Genomic DNA, 19,998 nt, shown 5'->3' on the forward strand with positions numbered 1-19,998 from the left:
GAGGCGCCCCCTGGCGGAGGGGAGGGCTGGGACCCCTCCCCGGGGGGAGGTTGGGGGGTCCCGGCGCATTCGGGGGGTCCCGGGGGCGGCGCAGGAAGAGGCGGAGCCGCTGTACGAAGTATAGAACCGTGTATTCCTCTGTGCGCGGCGGGGGGGGCGGCCCGGGGGGGCTCGGAGGGATTCGGGGCGGCTTTTGGGGGGTCCCGGCAGGACCCCGGAGGGTCCGGACGCCAATCGGGGCTCTCGAAATTAAAAAATAAACCCAAAGAAATACCCGGGGAAAGGGGGCGAGGGGGGGGCGGTAAAAAACCGATCCGAAGTTGGGAAGGGGAGCGGTTTGAGGGGGGGGTTCCCGCGCCCCTCTCGGGAGGGAGGGGGGGGTCCCGCGCGCCCCCCGCGCCCCCCCCCACGCGCGCCGCCCCCCGGTTCCCGCGGCGGGGTCGGGGGCGGGAGGGGGGACACACACACAGAGAGAGAGAGACCACAGAGGCGCCCCCGCTGCGGCGGGGTCGGGGGGGCGGGCAGGTGAAATCCCCCCGGGGATGGCGGCGGGGGCCGGGGGGGGTCGGGGGACACGCGTGGAGACCCCCCCCGCTCACACGTAATACTCCTTGTCCTTGTTGCGCCGCCCTTTGCCCGGCGCCTTGGGGGGCGCGGCCGCCGCCTTCTCCTTGGGGGTCCCGGCGGGCGGGGTCGGGGACGCGGCCCCGGGAGCCCCTCCCGGGCCCCCCCCGGGCGCGGCGGGGGCGGCCCCGATGTAGTGGCGGCTCTGGTCCACCTGGTAGGAGCCCTCGTCGCGGTTGCGGTACTTGTACATGGCGTAGAGGAGGATGAGGATGCAGAGCGCGGCGGCCGCCACGATGCCCACCACCATGCCGGTGGTGCCGCCCGCCTCCCGCACCACCTCCACCGCTCCGGGCGCGGCTGTGGGGGGCACGGGGGGGCGCCGGGTCACGGGAGGAGCCGAACCCCCCCCGCGCCGCCCCCCGCCCGCGCCGCCCTCCCGCGGGTGCCGCTCGCCCGCCGGCACCAGCCCGGGCGGAGCCGCGCCCGCCACCGTGGGCTCGGTCCCGGCGCCGCGGGGCGCGGCCGTGGCCGCCGGGGGGGCGGCGGCCTCGGGGCTCCCCCCGCCCCCCAGCCCCGCGAAGTCCTCGTCGTCGGCCGGCGGCTGCTCGGGGCCGGGAGCGTGGCCGGGGTCGGGGTCGGGGTCCGCCGCCTCCCCCGAGGCGAAGCCCGAGGGCTCGTCGCAGTCGGGGCCGCAGCCCGGGGGGGCGCGGGGGGCGGCGGGGGGCGCGGGGGGGGCCCGGGGACGCCGGCAGCACCAGCTCCCCGCCTGCGGAGACAGAAAGGGGACGGGGGGACCCCCGTCAGCCCCCGCCGCCGCGCCCCGCTGCGCCCCCCGACCCCCCCCCCGCCGCCTCCGGCCGCCTCCGCGCCAGCTCCGCTCTAGGTTACTTATTTCTTTTTTTTTTTTTTTTTTTTTTTTTGCGTTTTTAGCTAATTCCTCTACTTTTTTTTTTTTTTTCTCGGTTTTTTGTTTTTTTTTTTAAGAGCAAACCGCGGCGCTGCCGTCAACTTACATCGCGGGATGGGGCCGGGTGATTTTAGCGTGGAGGAAAAAGAAATTGCAGGAAGGAAGGGAAAGCACACAAAAAACGAGAGAAAGAGAAAAAAGAGAAAAAAAGAACAAAAAGAAAAGAAGAGAAGAGACACTCGGTGAGAAGGTGCCGCGGCCACCCCTGCGGCGCCAGCGCCCGGCCCCGGCCGGCCCCGGCCACCGCCGGCCACCACTGGCCACCGGCCCCCGGCCATCAGCCACCGGCCATTGACCATCAGCCTCGGATCCATCCGTCCATCCATCTGTCCATCCATCCATCCATCCACCTGTCCATCCATCCATCCATCCATCCATCTGTCCATCCATCCGTCCATCCATCCGTCCATCCATCCATCATCCATCCATCCATCCATCCATCCATCCATCCATCCATCCATCCATCTGTCCATCCATCTGTGAACTGTCTGTCCACCCCTAAATCCATCCATGGATCCCTGAATCCATCCTTGAATCCATCCATCTGTCCATCTGTCCATCCATCCATCCATGAACCATCTGTCCATCCCTAAATCCATCCATGGATCCCTGAATCCTTGAATCCATCCCTGAATCCATCTTTGAATTCATCCACCCATCCATCTGTCCATCTGTCCATCCATCCATCCATCCATGAACCATCTGTCCACCCCTAAATCCATTCATGCATCCTTGAATCCATCCTTGAATCCATCCATCCATCCATCCTTGAATCCATCCATCCATCCTTGAGTCCATCCAGCCATCCCTAAACCCAGCTGTGTCCATCCAATCCTGATCCATGTGTCCACCTGTCTTTGATTCCATCCATCCATCATCCATCCGTCCATCATCCATCCGTCCATCCATCATCCATCCAGCCGTCCGTCCGTCCGTCCAATCATCCAATCATCCATCCATCCATCCATCCATCCATCATCTGTCCATCCATCCATCCATCATCCATCCGTCCATCCATCATCCATCCAGCCGTCCGTCCATCCGTCCATCATCCATCCATCCATCCATCCATCCATCTGTCCCCCTGTCCATCCATCCATCCTTCAACCCATCCATCCATCCATCCCTGTGTCCGTCCGTCCATCCAATCATCCATCCAATCATCCATCCATCCATCCATCCATCCATCCATCCATCCATCCATCCATCATCCATCCATCCATCCATCCATCCATCCATCCATCCATCCATCTGTCCATCCGTCCATCCAATCCATCCACGGACCACTGTCCATCATCCATCCACGGTCAATTGTCCATCCATTGTCCATCCATTGTCTGTCCACTGTCCGTCCACTGTCCATCTGTCTGTCCCCCACTCCTCCTCCCTTCCCCTGACTGCTGCCACCCCTTCCCCACAAGTGGGGTTTTGTGGGACCAGAGTGTCCTGGGGACACCTGTGGGGGACACACCCGGCTGTCCAGGTGACACCTGTGGGTACCACTGAGGCCCCAGGTGTCCGGGGGGGTCTCCATTGTCCAGGTGACACCTGAGGGTGTCCAGGGGGTCACTGTGTGACACTGGCGGTGGGGGAGGGTCCTCACTGAGGTCCTGGTGGCAGCGCAGGTGTGACAGCGCAGGTGTGACAGCGCAGGTGTCACATGGGGTGACCCCAGACCGGGGGGGTCCTCCCTGTCTGTCCGAGAGTCCGAATGTCCAAGTGTCCAAGTGTCCAAGCGTCCAAGTGTCCGTCCGTCAGGGGAAGCAGGGGGTGGGGGCGGGGCTTGCACAGCCCCTGGGCTCAGGTGTGTGCTCGGAATGGGCGGGAACACCTGTGCAGGTGGGGGGCGGGGCCACAGGTGGGAGGGCATGTGCAAAGGGGCGGCACCTGAGTGTGCAAAGGGGGCACCTGAGTGTGCAAAGGGGGTGCCGAGTTTGTGGGGCAGGTGTGAGCTCAGGTGTGTGTGAGCTCAGGTGTGTATGCACACCTGTGTCTGTGTGTGTGTGAGCAGCTCCTGTCCAGGTGTGTGTGCACAGTTCACATGTCTACACCTGAGCAGGTGTGTGTGTGTGTGTGTGGGTATGTGCACACCTGTGCAGATGTGTGTGAATAGTTCAGGTGTGTGCACACCTGTCCAGGTGTGCGTGTATCTGTGTGTGCACAGCTGTCCAGGTGTGTGCGTGTGCACCTGTCCAGGTGTCTGTGTGCACCTGTCCAGGTGTGTGTGTGTCTGTGTGTGCACACCTGTCCAGGTGTGTGAGCAGCTCCCGTACCCGCGTGTTCCCTGCAGTGAACAGCCTGGCTCGTTCCCTGCTCACACGCGTGTGCAACGCACCCACCCCCTCACACCTGTGCGTGTGCACTCCCTCACACCTGTGCGTGTGCACACCCCGACACCTGTGTGGGGGTCTCAGCCCCGCCAGGGGGTTGGGGAAGAGCCCCGGGCTCTGCGGCCGTGCCACACGCGCGTGCCAGGCCGTGCCACACGCGTGTGCCCGGGGCCCCGGAGCAGCACCCACCTGTGCCCGGCTCACACTCCTCCAGGTCCTCGTCATCGCTCGGACACTCGGCCGAGGCCACCAGGAGATCGTCCGTGTTCTGGGGGGGACATTGGGGCGGGGGTCAGCCCGGGCCTGGGGACCCCCAAACCCCCCCAAACCCCCCCAGGATCCAGGGAGGGGTGTCAGGGGTCACCTGAGCGCACCCAGGTGTGCGGGATCCAGCCCCTTTCTGGGGTCCCCCCCTACCTGCCCCTCCCACAGCGCCCCTGCCCCCCATCCAGCCCTTGGGACCCCCCCATCCTCCCCCAAATTCCCTGCAGACCCTCCCCCCTTTACCCCCCATACCCTGACCTTGGTAGGACCCTCCCTCAATCCATAACCCTCCCCCCCCCAATTCCCCACTCCCCATTTACCTGTCCCACTGCTCCCCACTCCCCAGACCCCCATTTTGCCCCCTCCCTGCTTTACCTGGGCGACGGTGTCGCGCAGGGTGGGCGAGCGCCCGCGGCGGGTGGTGGTCGTGGCCATGGTGGTGGTGGTCTCCATGATGGTGGTGGCCATGTCGGGGGGCGCGGGGGTGGCGCCGGGGGGCGCGGGGGGCGGGGGGGGGTCCCCCACGAGCCGCAGGTCCCCCTCAAGCCGCACGCGGGGGTGTCCCTCGGCCGCCAGCGCCAGCAGCTTCAGCCCGTTGTAGTAGAGCCCCGAGAGCTGCCCCTGGAAGGGGCGGCCGCGGTCCCGGCCCCCCACCCGCACGCGCGCTTGGCTGTTGAAGATGGTCAGCTGCCGGCCTGGGGGGGAGAGGGGGGCCTCGCACACCTGGCACACCTGGCACCGGCTCACCTGTGTCACCTGTGTCACCTGTGCTACCCTGACACTGTCACCCCACTCACACACATGCCCCCCTGGCTGTTGAAGATGGTCAGCTGCCGGCCTGGGGGGAGAGGGGGGGCTCGCACACCTGGTACTGGCGCACCTGGGTCACCTGTGTCACCTGTGCTACCCCCAACGTCACCCCAACACTGTGACCTCAACGCCATCACCCTGACACTGTCGCCCCACGCTCACACACCCCCGCCATGGATGGATAGGGGGGGCTTGCACACCTGGCACACCTGGAACACCAGGTACCAGCTCACCTGGCTCAGCCTGACACTGGCACCCTGACACTGTCCCATGGATGGACACGGCAGCTGCACACCTGGCACGGCCTTATCCCCACACCTGGCACAGCCTTATCCCCACACCTGGCACACCTGGCACTGCCTTATCCCCACACCTGGCACACCTGGCATTGCCTTATCTCACACCTGGCACACCTGGCACAGCCTCACCCCACACCTGGCACAGCCTTATCCCCACACCTGGCACACCTGGCATGGCCTTACCCCATACCTGGCACGCCCCCACACTGCCCCATCTGCCTCACCGTGCCACGCCCACCCTCCCCTCCCGCCCGCACACCTGGGCACACCTGGGTGTGCCTCGCACAAGGAGTAGCCCCGCCCCCCCTCCCACCCCCACCCCCCTCCCCCCCCGGGCAGTTAAAGGGACCCCAACGCCCCCCCCGGCCCCCGGCTCCGCTCGGGCTCAATTCGGCCAATTTTGGGTCATTTGGGGCGGGGGGGAGGGGCAGGGGCCCTTGTGGGCGGGGCCGGGGCGTGCGAGGCTGGGGCGGCTCCTGTGCACACCTGGGGCTGCAGGGCGGACACACCTGTGCACCTTCCTCACACACACCTGGCCTTGCTGCACACCTGGTGCACACCTGGTGCACACCTGGTGCACACCTGGTACACACCTGGTGCACACCTGGTACACACCTGCTCTGGTGCGCACCTGGCCTCATGCACACCTGTCCTGTGCACACCTGGTGCACACCCCAGCCTTGGTGCACACCTGTCCTCATGCACACCTGTCCTGTGCACACCTGGTGCACATCCCAGCCATGGCACACACCTGGTGCTCACCCCAGCTATGGCGCACACCTGGCACACACCTGGTGCTCGCCCCAGCCGTGGTGCACACCTGGCGCACACCCCAGCCGTGGTGCACACCTGGAGCACGCCCCAGCCGTGGTGCACACCTGGCGCACACCTGTCCTGCGCACACCTGGCGCAGCCCCGGCCCCGGGCAGTGCTGGGCAGGTGTGGGTTAGGGGGTTTAGCGGGTTTATGCGGCTTTAGGGGGGCTCTGGGCTCAGCGCGGTTTAGGGGGGCCGTTAGGTGCGTTAGCATCCCTTTAACCAGGTAATGAGGGGGCGGGGCAGGGGCTGGCCCCTCCCCCAACACCTGGGCTCTCTCCCCGGACACCTGGGGGGGTCCCTGGACAACGGGGTCCTCCGGGACGTGGCTCCTGGACACCTGTGGGGCCCAGGTGCTGCGACCCCCAAATATCGGGGTCCAAAATGCCGGGGATCCCCGAACACCTGGGACCCCAAACAGGTGGGCCCCGCCCACCTGAGTCCCCACATTCTGGGGTGCCCAGGTGTGGCGGTGCCCAGGTGTGGGAGCCTCCAGGTATTGGGGGATCCCAGACACTCCCCAAATCAGTGGCTTCCAGACACCTGGGACCCCAAAATCTCTGGGTCCCGGCCACAAGCGGGTGTGCCCAGGTGTGGGGAGCGCCCAGGTGTGGGGGGGTGCCCAGGTGTGGGGGGTGCCCAGGTGTGGGGGGCGCTCGCTGCCGTTACCTTTGTCGAGCAGCCACTCATCGACCACCCGCCCCAGGCGGAAGGGGATGCGCTGCCGCGCCAGCGCCAGCCGCTCGCTGTCCCCGCTGCCTTCGGAGGGAGGAGAAGAGCGTTACGGGGACACGGGGCAGGGCACGGGGACACCGGCACGGGGTGGCACCGGCGGGGGCATCGGCGGCGGCGTCACGGCCGTGTCACCGTGTCACGGCACGGCGGCACCGCGGCATCGGCGGCGGCGCTGTGGTGGGACCGTGGTGTCAGTGGCATTGTTGGTGTCACCAAGATGGGACCGTGGTGTCAGTGGCATCGTTGGTGTCACCAAGATGGGACCATGGTGTGAGTGGCATTGTTGGTGTCACCATGATGGGACCGTGGTGTCAGTGGCATCGCTGGTGTCACCAAGATGGGACCATGGTCTCAATGGCATTGTTGGTGTCACCATCATGGGACCATGGTGTCAGTGGTATCGTTGGTGTCACCAAGATGGGACCGTGCTGTCATTGTCAGTGGCATCGTTGGTGTCACCATCGATGTCACCATGATGGGACTGTGTTCCCAATAGCATCGTTGGTGTCACCAAGGTGGGACCGTGGTCTCAGCAGCATCATTGGTGTCACCATGATGGGACCGTGGTCCCAATGGAATCATGGTGTCACCATGATGGGACCGTGGTCCCAATGGAATCATGGTGTCACCAAGATGGGACCGTGGTCCCAATGGCCTCGTTGGTGTCACCATGATGGGACCATGGTATCAATGGCATCATTGGTGCCACCATGATGGGACCGTGGTCCCAATGGCCTCGTTGGTGTCACCAAGATGGGACCGTGGTCTCAGTGGCATTTTTAGTGTCACCAAGATGGCACCATGGTGTCATCATATAGTGACCAGTTAGTGGCACTCTTGGTGTCACCATCAATGTCACCATGATGGGACCATGGTATCAATGGCATCACTGGTGTCACCAAGATGTGACCATGGTCTCATTGTTAGTGGCACTCTTGGTGTCACCATGGTGGGACTATGGCCTTGTCATTGACGTCACCATCAGTGTCACCATGGTGGGACCACGATCTCATTGTTAGTGTCATCACTGGTGTCACCATCAATGTCACCAAGATGGGACCATGGTCCCAATGGCATCATTGGTGTCACAATGATGGGACCGTGGTCTAAGTGGCATCGTTGGTGTCACCGCTGTGGGACCATGGCCTTGCCATTGGTGTCACCATCAGCGTCACCATGGTGGGACTGTGGCCTCATCATTAGTGGCATCATTAGTGTCACCAAGATGGGACCATGGTGTCATCATTAGCGGCACTCTTGGTGTCACCATCAATGTCACCATAGTGGGACCGTGGTATCATCATTAGTAGCACCATTGGTGTCACCATCAATGTCACCATGATGTGACCATGACCTCATCACTGGTGGCGCCATCGGTGTCACCATCAGTGTCAACCATGATGGGATCAAGATGTCACTGCCAGTGCCACCATGGTGGGACGGTGGCACAACCATCACGTCACCTTTAGTGCCACCACAGGTGTCACCGGTGGTGCCACCACGCTGTGACCACGGTGTGACCGTCAGTGTCCCCACAGCCATGACGCCCCTGCTGATGTCCCCAGCCCTGGCCGCGGTGTCACCGGGGTGGGGGGGTGGGGTTGGCCCTCGGGGGGTTTATGTGGCCTTTAGGGGGGCATTAGCGGAGGAAGGGCGGGGGGGTGGCCGTGGGACCCCTCGTTAGCGCTGCCTCATTAGTGCCCTCGTTAGGGGGGGCCCTGGGGTGTCCCCAAGCACCTGGGGTGACCCTGGAGTGTCTGAAGGTGCCATGGGGGGCTTGAAGGGGCTCTGGGGGTGCCCTGGGGTCCCTACAGGTGCCATAGGGGTGTCCCTGTGGTGTCTCAAGGTGCCATAGGGGTGTCCCCAAGCACCTGGGGTGTCCCTTGGGTGTCTGGGGGAGCCCTGAGTGGTACCTGGGGGTACCTGGGGGTACCTGGGAGGTACCTGTAGGAGCCCTGGGGAACACCTGTAGGATCTGTAACACACCTGGGGGTACCTGGGGCGTACCTGTGGGGTCTGTAAGAGCCCTGGAGGGTACCTGGGGGAACACCTGGAGTGTCTGTAGGAGCCCTGGGGAACACCTGGGCCGTACCTGGGGGTGTCTCTAGGGGCCCTGGGGTGCCCGGGGCGCGGCGGGGGGTACCTGGCGGGTAGCGCTCGTGCAGGGGGCCGCCGTCCACCTGGAGCGTGGCGTTGCCGCCGCTGCGCGTGAAGCGGACGACGTGGAAGCGCCCATCGCTGACGGCCGCCCCCCGCTCCTCCAGCGCGATGTCCTCGGTGCCCACGTTGAACAGGACCCCCACGGCCCCCTGCACCTGCGGGGTGGGCACGGGGGCACCGGTGGGTGCCCGTCCCACTTCCCCCCAAGCCCCCCCCTGCACCCCAGGTTTGGCCGCTTTTACGATGCAGGAAATCGCCAAATCTGGTTCTTAACAAGAACCCGCAGAGCCCCCCCAAAACCCCACCCAGGACCCCCAGACCCCAATTTCTTTTCACTTCACGTGGAGCTCCAGGATGTCACCAAATCCAGCAGGAAGCCCTGGAGCCCCTCAGGACCCCCATTAAACCCCCTGCACCCCAAATTTGTCCCCTCTTATGCTGTGGAGCTGAGGGAAGTGACCAAACCCAGCCTTGACCAGGAGTCCCCAGAGCCCCTAAATCCCCCCAGGACCCCCATGAAACCCCCCAACCCCTCATTTATGATGCAGGAAATCACCAAGTCCAGGAAAAAACCCTGGAGATCTCCTCAAGATTCCCTGCACCTCCAGACCCTCCCAGCACCCCCAGACCTCAATTTTGGAAGTCACCAAGCCTGGCCATGCTCTCCATGCACAGCAGCACCCCCAGATTCCCCTAAACCCCCTAAACCCCCAGACCCCTAAACTCCTCTATACCTCCAGCCCCTCCCAGCCCCCCCAGCACCCCCGTACCCCAGTTTCTGCCCCCTCCCTTACAATGTGGAGCTGCAGGAAGTCGCCAAGGCCGGCCGTGCTCTCCACGCGCAGCAGCACCTCTAAACCCCCCTAAACCCCCAGACCCCTAAACTCCTCTATACCTCCAGCCCCTCCCAGCCCCCCCAGCACCCCCGTACCCCAATTTCTGAGCCCCCCTTACAATGTGGAGCTGCAGGAAGTCGCCAAGGCCGGCCGTGCTCTCCATGCGCAGCAGCACCCCCAGACCCCCCTAAACCCCCAGACCCCTAAACTCCTCTATACCTCCAGCCCCTCCCAGCCCCCCCAGCACCCCCGTACCCCAATTTCTGAGCCCCCCCTTACAATGTGGAGCTGCAGGAAGTCACCAAGCCTGGCCATGCTCTCCACGCACAGCAGCACCCCCAGACCCCCCTAAACCCCCAGACCCCTAAATTCCTCTATACCTCCAGCCCCTCCCAGCCCCTCCCAGTCCCCCCCAACACCCCTGTACCCCAGTTTCTGCCCCCTCCCTTACAATGTGGAGCTGCAGGAAGTCTCCGAGGCCGGCCGCGCTCTCCACGCGCAGCAGCACCGCGTCGCGCTGCCGGGTGCTGAAGCCCAGGGCCAGGCGGTCAGCGCGGGTGCTGGGCCGGTCATTGGGGGGCCACGTGTAGGTGATCAGGGCCCCCCCCTTGCCGAAAATGTACGTGGTGCCCGCTGGGGGGGGGGGAGAGAAAAACGGGGGGTCAGGGGGGAAAGAAAAGGGGGGAGTGGGGGGAGCCAGGTCTGGGGGGAGCTCAGGGCAGGGGGGCTCAGGAGGTTGGGGAATTTGGGGGTCCCTGAGTGCAGGGGGACCCCCTGGAATTTGGGCACTGCAGGAGGGACCCCCGGAGTTTGGGGGTGAACTGGAATTTTTTTTTGGGGGGGGGACCCCAGGGTTTATGGGGAACCCTGGATTTGGGGGGTCCATGACATCCAGGGGGGCCCCGAGGAATGGGGAGGGGTCTGAGAGCTGGGGGGGGGAGAATGTTGGAATTTGGGGGAGGGGCTGTGGGGCCATCAGGACCCCCCAATGTCTGGGGGTCCCTCTTGTACCCCCTTCCCCCCATGGCCTTGCAGGAGGGCTCAGGATGCACAAATACATCCAGAATACATCAAAAAAATGGACAAAACCGCCCAAAACACCCCAAAACCATCCCAAACCAGCCAAAACCAGCCAAAAAACCCGCAAACCATCCCAAAACAGCCAAACACACCCCAAAACAGCCAAACACACCCCAAAAAATGCCAAACACACCCCAAAACAGCCAAACACACCCCAAAAAACGCCAAACACACCCCAAAACAGCCAAACACACCCCAAAACAGCCAAACACACCCCAAAAACCACCAAACACACCCCAAACCACCACAAAACACCCAAACACCTCAAAATCACCTGAGCACACCCCAAAACCATCGCAAAACACCCAAAACCACCCCAAAACCACCCCAAAACCACCTGAACACGCCCCAAAACCATCACAAAACACCCAAACCCACCCAAAACCAGCCCAAACCCACGCGTGTCACAGCGTGGACACATGGGGGGGGCACAGACCCCACAGGGCCCCCCTAAATCCTGACCCGGGCCTGGCAGGAGGAAGAGGAGGAGGAGGAAGAGGAAGAGGGGGAGGAAGGCTGTTCCAGGTTCCCAAGGCAGCGAGGAGGAGGAGGAGGAGGAGGAGGAGGAAGAGGCGGTGACAGGGGAGGAGGAGGAGGGGGAGGAAGGCCAGGCTGAAGTACCCGCGAGCAGCTGGGGAGGAGGAGGAGGGTGAGAAACAGGAGGAGGAGAAGGAGGAAGAGGAGGAGGAGGAGGGGGATGAAGGCTGTCCCACCTTCCCAAGGCAGTGAGGAGGAGGAGGAGGGGGAGGAGGAAGAGGAAAGAGGGGGAGGAGGAGGAGGAGGTGAAGGAGAAGGAGGAGGAAGAGGGGGAGGAAGGCCATCTGTGTCCCTGTCATGGTGAAGAGGAAGTTGAGGGAGCCTGAGGCTGAGGAAGAGGATGATGATGATGATGATGATGATGATGAGGGTTTTGGGGTCCCTGTGAGGAGGAGGAGGATGAAGGCTGATGAGGAGGGTGATGAAGGCTCACTGAGCTGGCTGTGGGTGAGGAAGGGCCGGAGGATGGCCATGGGGAGGAGGAGGATGAAGGTGATGGTGTCGAGGGTGATGAAGGCTCATTGTGGTGCCCATGGGTGAGGAAGGGCGCACAGGTGATGGCGATGGGGAGGATGAGGAGGATGACGGTGAGTGGGATGAGGATGAAGATGAGAATGGTGAGGAGGATGAAGAGGATGATGTGGACAATGATGTGGGTGACGATGAAGGCTCACCATGGCGCACGTGGTTGGTGGCAATGGGGGGGTAAAAAAGGATGAGGATGAGGATGATGAGGAAGGTGAAGATGAGGATAAGGAAGGCGAGGATGAGGAGGATGAGGATGGGGATGTTGAGGATGATGAGGAAGGTGAGGATGATGGTGAGGATGATGATGGGGACGATGAAGGCTCGCCATGTTGGCTGCAGGTGAGGAAGGGCGTGTGGTTGATGGCGATGGGGAGGATGAGGAGGATGATGATAAGGAAAGTGAGGATGATGATAAGGAAGGTGAGGATGATAAGGATGATGATGAAGGTGATGATAAGGAAGGTGAGGATGATGATGGTGAGGGTGAGGAGGGCTCACCGTGGTGGCCGCGGGTGAGGAAGGGCGCGCGGTTGATGGCCATGGGGAGGATGAGGAGGATGATGAGGATGATGGTGATGATGAAGGTGATGATGATGAAGGTGATGGTGAGGATGAGGATGAGGAGGGCTCACCGTGGTGGCCGTGGGTGAGGAAGGGCGCGCGGTTGATGGCCATGGGGATGATGATGATGATGATGATGATGATGGTGAGGGTGAGGATGAGGAGGGCTCACCGTGGTGGCCGCGGGTGAGGAAGGGCGCGCGGTTGATGGCGATGGGGAGGATGAGGAGGATGATAAGGATGATGATGATGATGATGAGGATGATGATGATGAAGGTGATGATGATGATGAAGGTGATGGTGATGGTGAGGATGAGGAGGGCTCACCGTGGTGGCCGCGGGTGAGGAAGGGCGCGCGGTTGATGGCGATGGGGAGGATGAGGAGGATGAGGAGGAGGATGATGATGATGATGATGATGATGATGATGATGATGATGAAGGTGATGATGATGATGATGGTGAGGGTGAGGATGAGGGGGGCTCACCGTGGTGGCCGCGGGTGAGGAAGGGCGCGCGGTTGATGGCGATGGGGAGGATGGGGAGGATGATGATGAAGGTGATGGTGAGGGTGAGGATGATGATGGTGAGGATGAGGAGGGCTCACCGTGGTGGCTGTGGGTGAGGAAGGGCGCGCGGTTGATGGCGATGGGGAGGATGATGAGGATGATGATGATGATGATGATGAAGGTGATGGTGAGGGTGAGGGTGAGGAGGGCTCACCGTGGTGGCCGCGGGTGAGGAAGGGCGCGCGGTTGATGGCGATGGGGAGGATGGGGAGGATGATGATGAAGGTGATGGTGAGGGTGAGGATGATGATGGTGAGGATGAGGAGGGCTCACCGTGGTGGCCGCGGGTGAGGAAGGGCGCGCGGTTGATGGCGATGGGCGCCGTGCCGTGCCGCCCGTGGAAGTGGTGCACGTGGTGGGTGGTCGAGAGGCTGGAGGAGACGCGGGCGGGGCGGGCGGGGGGCACCAGCACCCCCAGCACCCCCAGCACCCCCAGCGCCCCCAGCGCCAGCACCCCCAGCGCCCCGGGGCCCCCCCGGCCCCCCATCGGCCCCTCAGCGACCCCCCCCCATCCGGCAGCGCCGGGGGGACCCCAGCGAGGGGGACCCCAAATGGGGGGAGGAGCCCCCGGATGGAGATGGAGGGGAGGGGGGAGAGAGGGGGCAGCCCCCGAATTTGGGGGGAGGGAAGGAGAGGGGGGAACCCCCAAATTTGGGGGGTGGAAAGAGGGGGGAACCCCAAATTTGGGGGGTGGAAAGAGAGGGGAGAGCCCCCAAATTGGGGGGGGGGAGAAGAGAGAGGAACCCCAAATGGGGGGGGGGTGAGGGTGGGGAGGGAAAGGGGACCCCCGAAATGGATGGAGGAGGGGATGGGGGAGTCCCCAAATGAGGAGGGGATGGGGGAGCCCCCAAATGAAGGGGGCGGTTCCCAAATGAGGGGGTGGAGGTGGGGGGGGGAGGGGAGACCCCCAAAAAAGGGGGGGGGGGTTGAAAGGAGGGGGGGAGACTCCAAATGAGGGGAGGGGGTGAAGAGAGAGGGTGAGAGCCCCCAAATGGGGTCTAGGGGGGATTGAACCCCAAAATGGGGAGGGAGGAGGTGGGGGGCTCCCAAATTGGGGGGTGGGAGAAGGAGAGGGGGAGCCCCCAGTTAAAGAGGGGGGTGAGAGCAGGGGGGGACCCCAAAATGTGGGGCTGGGGGTGAAGGGAGGGGGGCGTCCCCAAAAGGGGGGAGGGAGGAGGGTGAGACCCCAAAATGGGGGGAGAAGGGAGAGGGGGAGCCCCGAAAAGGGGGGTGGGGGGATTGAGAACCCCAAAAGGGGGGTCTGGGAAGGATTGAACCCCAAAATGGGGGGGAGGCCGTGAGGGGAGGGGTCGTGCCCCAAAATGAGGCCCCGGGGGGGTTCTTGAACCCTAAAATGGGGTTTGAGGGGGGGGTTGTGCCCCAAAAGAGGGTCTGGGGGGGTGCTGAACCCCGAAATGGGGCTGGGGGGGTGGCGAGCCCAAAATTGGGGTGAGGGGGGCTTCAAATCAGCTCAAAAATGGGGAGGGGGGGGCAGTCCCAGTTCAACCCAATCTGAAGTTGGGGAAACCCCAAATCCCCCCCAAACCTGGGCCCTGGGTCACCCCAAAAGGGCCGGGGGGGTCCCCGAATCTCCCCCACCCTTGGAGCTCAATGAGCCCAAAATCCACCCACGGAGCTGAGGGGGGGGGGGGCCCGGATCACCCCGAAAATGGGGCTGGGGGAGGCCCTGAGAAACCCCAAATCCCCCCAAAATAGCGCCGGGGGGGGCAAACCCCCTTAAATGGGGCTGGGGGAGGCAAATCCCCTAAAATAGAACCGGGGGGGGGCAATCACCCCAAGAGGGGCTGAGGGGGGGCTGAACCCCCTAAAATGAGGCCGGGGGGGACCCAAATCCCCCCGAAAATGGGGCTGGGGTGGGGGGGATGGCCCGAATCTCCCTCTAGATCAGGGCTGGGGGGGTGGGGGGGCGGCTCCCCCCCCTTAAAAAAGCGGCGGCGCCCCCAAAGGGCCCCGGGGGTCCCGACCCCCCCTGGGCTGCGGGGCCGGGGGGTCCCGAGCGCCCCCCCCGCGGGGGGCTCTGATCCCCCCCCCGGGGCTCAGCGCATGCGGGGGGGGGGCGCGGGGGGGCCCCGGGGCGGGGGGGGCCAGGGCGGGGGGGGCGCGGGGGGAGCTCAGAGGGGGTCGAGCATGGTCCGGGGGGGGGGGCTCGGGGTGGGGGGGGGGGGATGTGGGGCTGGGAAATGAGGGGGGGGGGGAGCGGGGGGTGCGGGATGTGGGGTGGGAGCGATGGGGGGGGGGATGGGGGTGCGGGATGTGGGGCAGGAGCGATTGGGGGGGTGGGAAATGGGGGGGGGGATGCGGGATCGGGGGTGGGAGCGATGTGGGGCCGGGAAATGGGGGGGGGGAGGGAGAGGAGGATGCGGGATCGGGGGGAGATGGAGCGGATTGAGGTGGGGGGGGGGCGATGTGGGGCGATGTGTATGGGGGGGAAATGGGAGATGTGGGGCGGGGGCTGCGGGAGGCTGAGGATGAGGACGGGGGGGTGAGGATGAGGATGAGGATGAGGATGAGGATGAGGATGGCGGTGGGGATGAAGCGGGGGCTGTGCCGTGGGGCGGGGGGGGCTCTGGCCTGGGCGGCGGCGGCGGCGGCGGCGGCGCGGTGGGGCCGGAGGCTCTCGGGGCCCGCCGGGGCCGTGGGGCGGCGGGGCCGGGGGGCGCCGCTGGGGCCGTGGGGCGGTGGGCGCGGGCGGCCGTGGGGCGGCGGCGGCGGCGGCTGCTGCAGCGGGAGGGGCGGGGGCGGGGGAGGGGCGGGGGGAGGGGCCGGGGGGGGAGGGGCCACGCGCGACCCACGAGGGGGAACCCACGGACCGAGCCCCCCCCCACCGCACGGTGTGGGGAAGGCGGGGGGAGCCCCACAGAGCCCCCCCAGGGCACCCCCGCGGCCCCACCGCCAGCCCCGGAGGTGTCGCCGGACCCACGGAGCCGCCCGTGGGGACAACCGGGGACAATCGGGGGTCGGGGGGGCTCAGGGAACCCCCCCCCGGGACACCCAGAGCCCCACACGGGGCTGTCCCCGTGCCCCACGGTGGGGAGGGGGGGGCGGGCCAGCCCCACAGGAACCCAGGGCAGCGCCACCCCCCCAGCGTGTCCCGGTGTCCCCACAGCCCCACGGGGACACCGGGATCAGGTCCTGCCCCACGGGGACACCGGGATCAGGTCCTGCCCCACGGAGCGGCCCCAAAGCCCCCCCGGGAGCCCCACCCAGGTGTGGGGCAGAGGGCGGCGCTGCCTGGGACTCACCTGGAGGGAGGGGACAGGGGGGGACAGGGGGGACAGGGGACAAAGGGGGACAGTGGGACATGGGGGGGACACCCGGACATGGGGGGGACATGGGGGGTCCTGATCCCCCCCCGTGAGGGACACAGGTGTGGCACGTGCTGTCACCTGGCCCTCGTTAGGGCCCGTGGGGACACGGGCAGGGGTCAGAGCCACCCCGGGGCAGGGACACGTGTGTCCCTCGTGTCCCTCGTGTCCCTCGTGTCCCTGGTGCGAGAGCCCTGGGGGGACACGGAGCCCTCGTGCCAGGCACAGGTGGCACAGGGGTGGCACAGGTGGCACCCGCGCTGCCACCTGCCCTCCTTAAGGGCCACCATGGGGGCACCAAGGAAGTGACGGAGCCACCTCAGCCAGGGACACTTGTCCCGTTTGGGGCCACCACGGCCCGTGCCAGGGTCACAGGGCCACACACCGAGGGGACAAGGGCCAGCTGCCCCCCCTGCTCGCTCCTGGGGGCTCCCCCCGGTGTGGGGTGTCCCCCACCCACCCTGGGACCCCTGAGCTCCTTGTGCGTCCCCTTGTGTCCCCCTGAGCCACCCGTGCCACTCTGTGCCCCCAAATCCCCTCGTGCCCCCCACTCAAACTGGGCACAGCCATTCCTCCGAGCCCCCCGAGCCTTCCTGAGCCCCCCAAATCCCCTTCGTGCCCCCAAATCCCCTCGTGCCCCCCACTCAGATTGGCCACAGCTGCCCCTCTGAGCTCCCTGAGCCTTCCTGAGCCCCCCAAATCCCCTTCGTGCCCCCAAATCCCCTCGTGCCCCCCACTCAGATTGGGCACAGCTGCCACTCCGAGCCCCCCGAGCCTTCCTGAGACCCCCAAATCCTCTCTGTGTGCCGAAATCCCCTCGTGCTCCCCACTCAAACTGGGCACAGCCATTCCTCCGAGCCCCCCAAGCCTTCCTGAGACCCCCGAGCCCCCCAAATCACCTCATGCTCCCCACTCAAACTTGGCACAGCCACTCCCCCAAGCCCCCCTGAGCCCCCCTGAGCCCCCCAAAGCCTCCCTGGCCCCCCACTCACGCTCGGCACAGCCGGCCCCCCCGAAGGCCGTCATGCTGCAGTCGCAGGTGAAGCCGTCCCACTGCTGCAGGCAAACGCCCCCGTGGGCACACGAGTCCTCGGCGCACGTCGTGCTGGGGCCTGGGGGGGCACCGGGCTCGTGGGGACCCCCCCCAGCTCCCCCAAATCCCGAGGGGGGCTCTCAATGGGCTCTCAATGGGTTTTTGTGGCCCTAAATCCCCTCCCTCCCCCCGCCTTTGTGTGCCCTCCAGTCCCCCAAAGCCCCCCTTGGACACCTCATTGTACCCCCCACCCTGAGCCCCCTGCCCACCCGTGCGCCCCCTCCCCAACCCTTTGGAAAAGTCCCAGAGACCCCCAAAATAAAGCCCCGGATACCCCCAGACCCCTGTGCCCCCTCAGCCCCCCCCAGGTGCCCCCCAATTCTCCAATTCTCACTGTCCCAGCCCCCCTGTACATCCCCCCCACTCTGCAGCCCCCAGACCCCCCCGGTGCCCCCCAAATTTCACCATCCCACCCCACCCACATCTCCACACTCTGCAGCCCCCAGACCCCCCAGTGCCCCCCATTTCTCACCGTCGCAGCCCCTCCTCATGTCCCCCATATCCCAAAGCCCCCAGATCCCCCAGTGCCCCCCAAATTTCACCATCCCACCCCCCCCACATCTCCACACTCTGCAGCCCCCAGACCCACCCAGTGCCCCCCATTTCTCACCGTCGCAGCCCCTCCTCACGTCCCCCACATCCCAAAGCCCCCAGATCCCCCAGTGCCCCCCATTTCTCACCATCACAGCCCCTCCTCACATCCCCCATATCCCAAAGCCCCCAGACCCACCCAGTGCCCCCCATTTCTCACCGTCGCAGCCCCCCTGTACATCCCCCCAACTCTGCAGGCCCCAGACCCACCCAGTGCCCCCCATTTCTCACCGTCGCAGCCCCTCCTCACGTCCCCCACGCGTCTCAGGGCGTCCCCCAGCAGGTCGGGCAGGCGCCCGTTCAGGTCCAGCGAGGCCAAGCAGCCCCGGAAGCCACCCCGGGAGGCCACGAGGCGCGGGAGGCGCCCCAGGAGCCCCGGGCTGACCCCCCCGACGTACAGCTCACCTGGGGGGGGGCACGGGGGGGTCACCTGGGGGGCCCCGAGCGCTCTGTGCACCTCGGGACAGCCCCCCCAGCCTGGTGGGGGTCACCCATTGGAGACCCCCCCCACACCCCGCCCTCCATATCTCATTGTCCCTCACCCCAGCCCGGTGTCCAGGTGCACCTGGGGGACACCTGGGGGGCATTCAAAGGGTTGAGGGGATGCCCTGCTGTGGGTACCCCACTGGGGTGACCCCTCCCATCCACCCCGGAATCATCCCCACACCTCTGCCCTTCCCCAGATCTCACCCAGGTGTGTCCCAGGTGATCCCAGGTGTGTCCCAGGTGCCCCAGGTATGTCCCAGGTGATCCCAGGTGTGTCCCAGATGTGTCCCAGGTATGTCCCAGGTGATCCCAGGTGTGTCCCAGGTGTGCCCCAGGTGATCCCAGGTGTGTCCCAGATGTGTCCCAGGCATGTCCCAGGTGCCCCAAGTGTGTCCCAGGTACCTCAGGTGTGTCCCAGGTGTGTCTCAAGTGATCCCCAGGTGTGTCCCAGGTGTCCCCAGGTGTGTCCCACCTGTCCCCAGGTGTGTCCCAGGTGTCCCCCAGGTCTCACCCTTGAGCTGCAGCCCGCGGGCGCCTTTCCCATGCTGGGTCAGGGGGTACCCACACACCTGTACCCTCCCTCAGGTGTGTCCCAGCTGTCCCCCAGGTGTCCCCAGGTGTGTCCCAGGTGTCCCCAGGTGTGTCCCAGGTGTCCCCCAGGTCTCACCCTTGAGCTGCAGCCCATGGGTGCCTTTCCCATGCTGGGTCAGGGGGTACCCACACACCTGTACCCTCCTGTTAGGTGTCCCCCACCTGTCCCCAGCTGTCCCCAGGTGTGTCCCAGGTGTCCCCAGGTGTGTCCCAGGTGTCCCCCAGGTCTCACCCTTGAGCTGCAGCCCGCGGGCGCCTTTCCCGTGCTGGGTCAGGGGGTACCCACACACCTGTACCCTCCCTCAGATGTGTCCCAGCTGTCCCCCAGGTGTCCCCAGCTGTCCCCCAGGTGTCCCCAGGTGTGTCCCAGGTGTCCCCCAGGTCTCACCCTTGAGCTGCAGCCCGCGGGCGCCCTGCCCGTGCTGGGTCACGGGTCTCCCGTCCACGCGCAGCCCGTGCAGGGCCCCCCCCTCCCGTGCCACGGCCACCTCGTGCCAGCGCCCGTCGTGCAGCGGCTGCTCCGAGTTGCCCTTCATGAGCGAGGGGCCCTCGCCCAGGTCGAACACGTAGTGGATGTACCTGGAAAAGGGGGCGTGGCCTCGTTGGGCGTGGCCTCGGGGAAGGTGGAGGGAGGGGGGGACTCACCTGGGGAAGGGACAAAGGGGACACCCCCCCCCACCCCTGATACAGGGAGGGTAACTGGGCCAGGGGCGGGGCCAATGGTGGGAAGTGTGGCCACGGTTGGGTGTGGTCGTTATGGGCGTGGCCTGAGCCAGGAGGAGGGGCTTGTGACATGGGGGTGGAGCCTAAGGGTGGGTGGCGGGAGGTCCTTGAGGGCTGAGCGGGTCCCAAGGTC

General features: G+C 65.4%; 2 protein-coding genes across 2 annotated transcripts in view; one reads left to right on the forward strand and one right to left on the reverse strand.

The window, feature by feature from the left end:
* Positions 1 to 476: 476 nt before the first annotated feature.
* Positions 477 to 19,998, reverse strand: part of LOC139586326 (neurexin-2-like) — a 37,467-nt gene continuing 17,945 nt past the window's right edge. Inside the window, 8 exon segments of the mRNA XM_071419622.1 lie at positions 477 to 924; positions 4,054 to 4,132; positions 4,504 to 4,823; positions 8,931 to 9,102; positions 10,235 to 10,416; positions 17,374 to 17,493; positions 18,297 to 18,470; positions 19,531 to 19,721. Of these exon segments, the coding sequence (XP_071275723.1) occupies positions 596 to 924; positions 4,054 to 4,132; positions 4,504 to 4,823; positions 8,931 to 9,102; positions 10,235 to 10,416; positions 17,374 to 17,493; positions 18,297 to 18,470; positions 19,531 to 19,721 (1,567 nt within the window). The 3' untranslated portion in view covers positions 477 to 595.
* On the forward strand, positions 12,014 to 13,671 carry LOC139586333 (uncharacterized). Its single transcript, XM_071419628.1, has 2 exons — positions 12,014 to 12,953; positions 13,177 to 13,671. Exon 1 carries the CDS (start codon positions 12,076 to 12,078, stop codon positions 12,442 to 12,444), a length of 369 nt encoding a protein of 122 aa, XP_071275729.1. The 5' UTR covers positions 12,014 to 12,075; the 3' UTR covers positions 12,445 to 12,953; positions 13,177 to 13,671.

This window comes from Agelaius tricolor, unplaced genomic scaffold (assembly GCF_023055355.1).
Source record: "Agelaius tricolor isolate 1412-34295 unplaced genomic scaffold, bAgeTri1.0.p SCAF_112, whole genome shotgun sequence".
NCBI classification, from domain to species: domain Eukaryota; kingdom Metazoa; phylum Chordata; class Aves; order Passeriformes; family Icteridae; genus Agelaius; species Agelaius tricolor.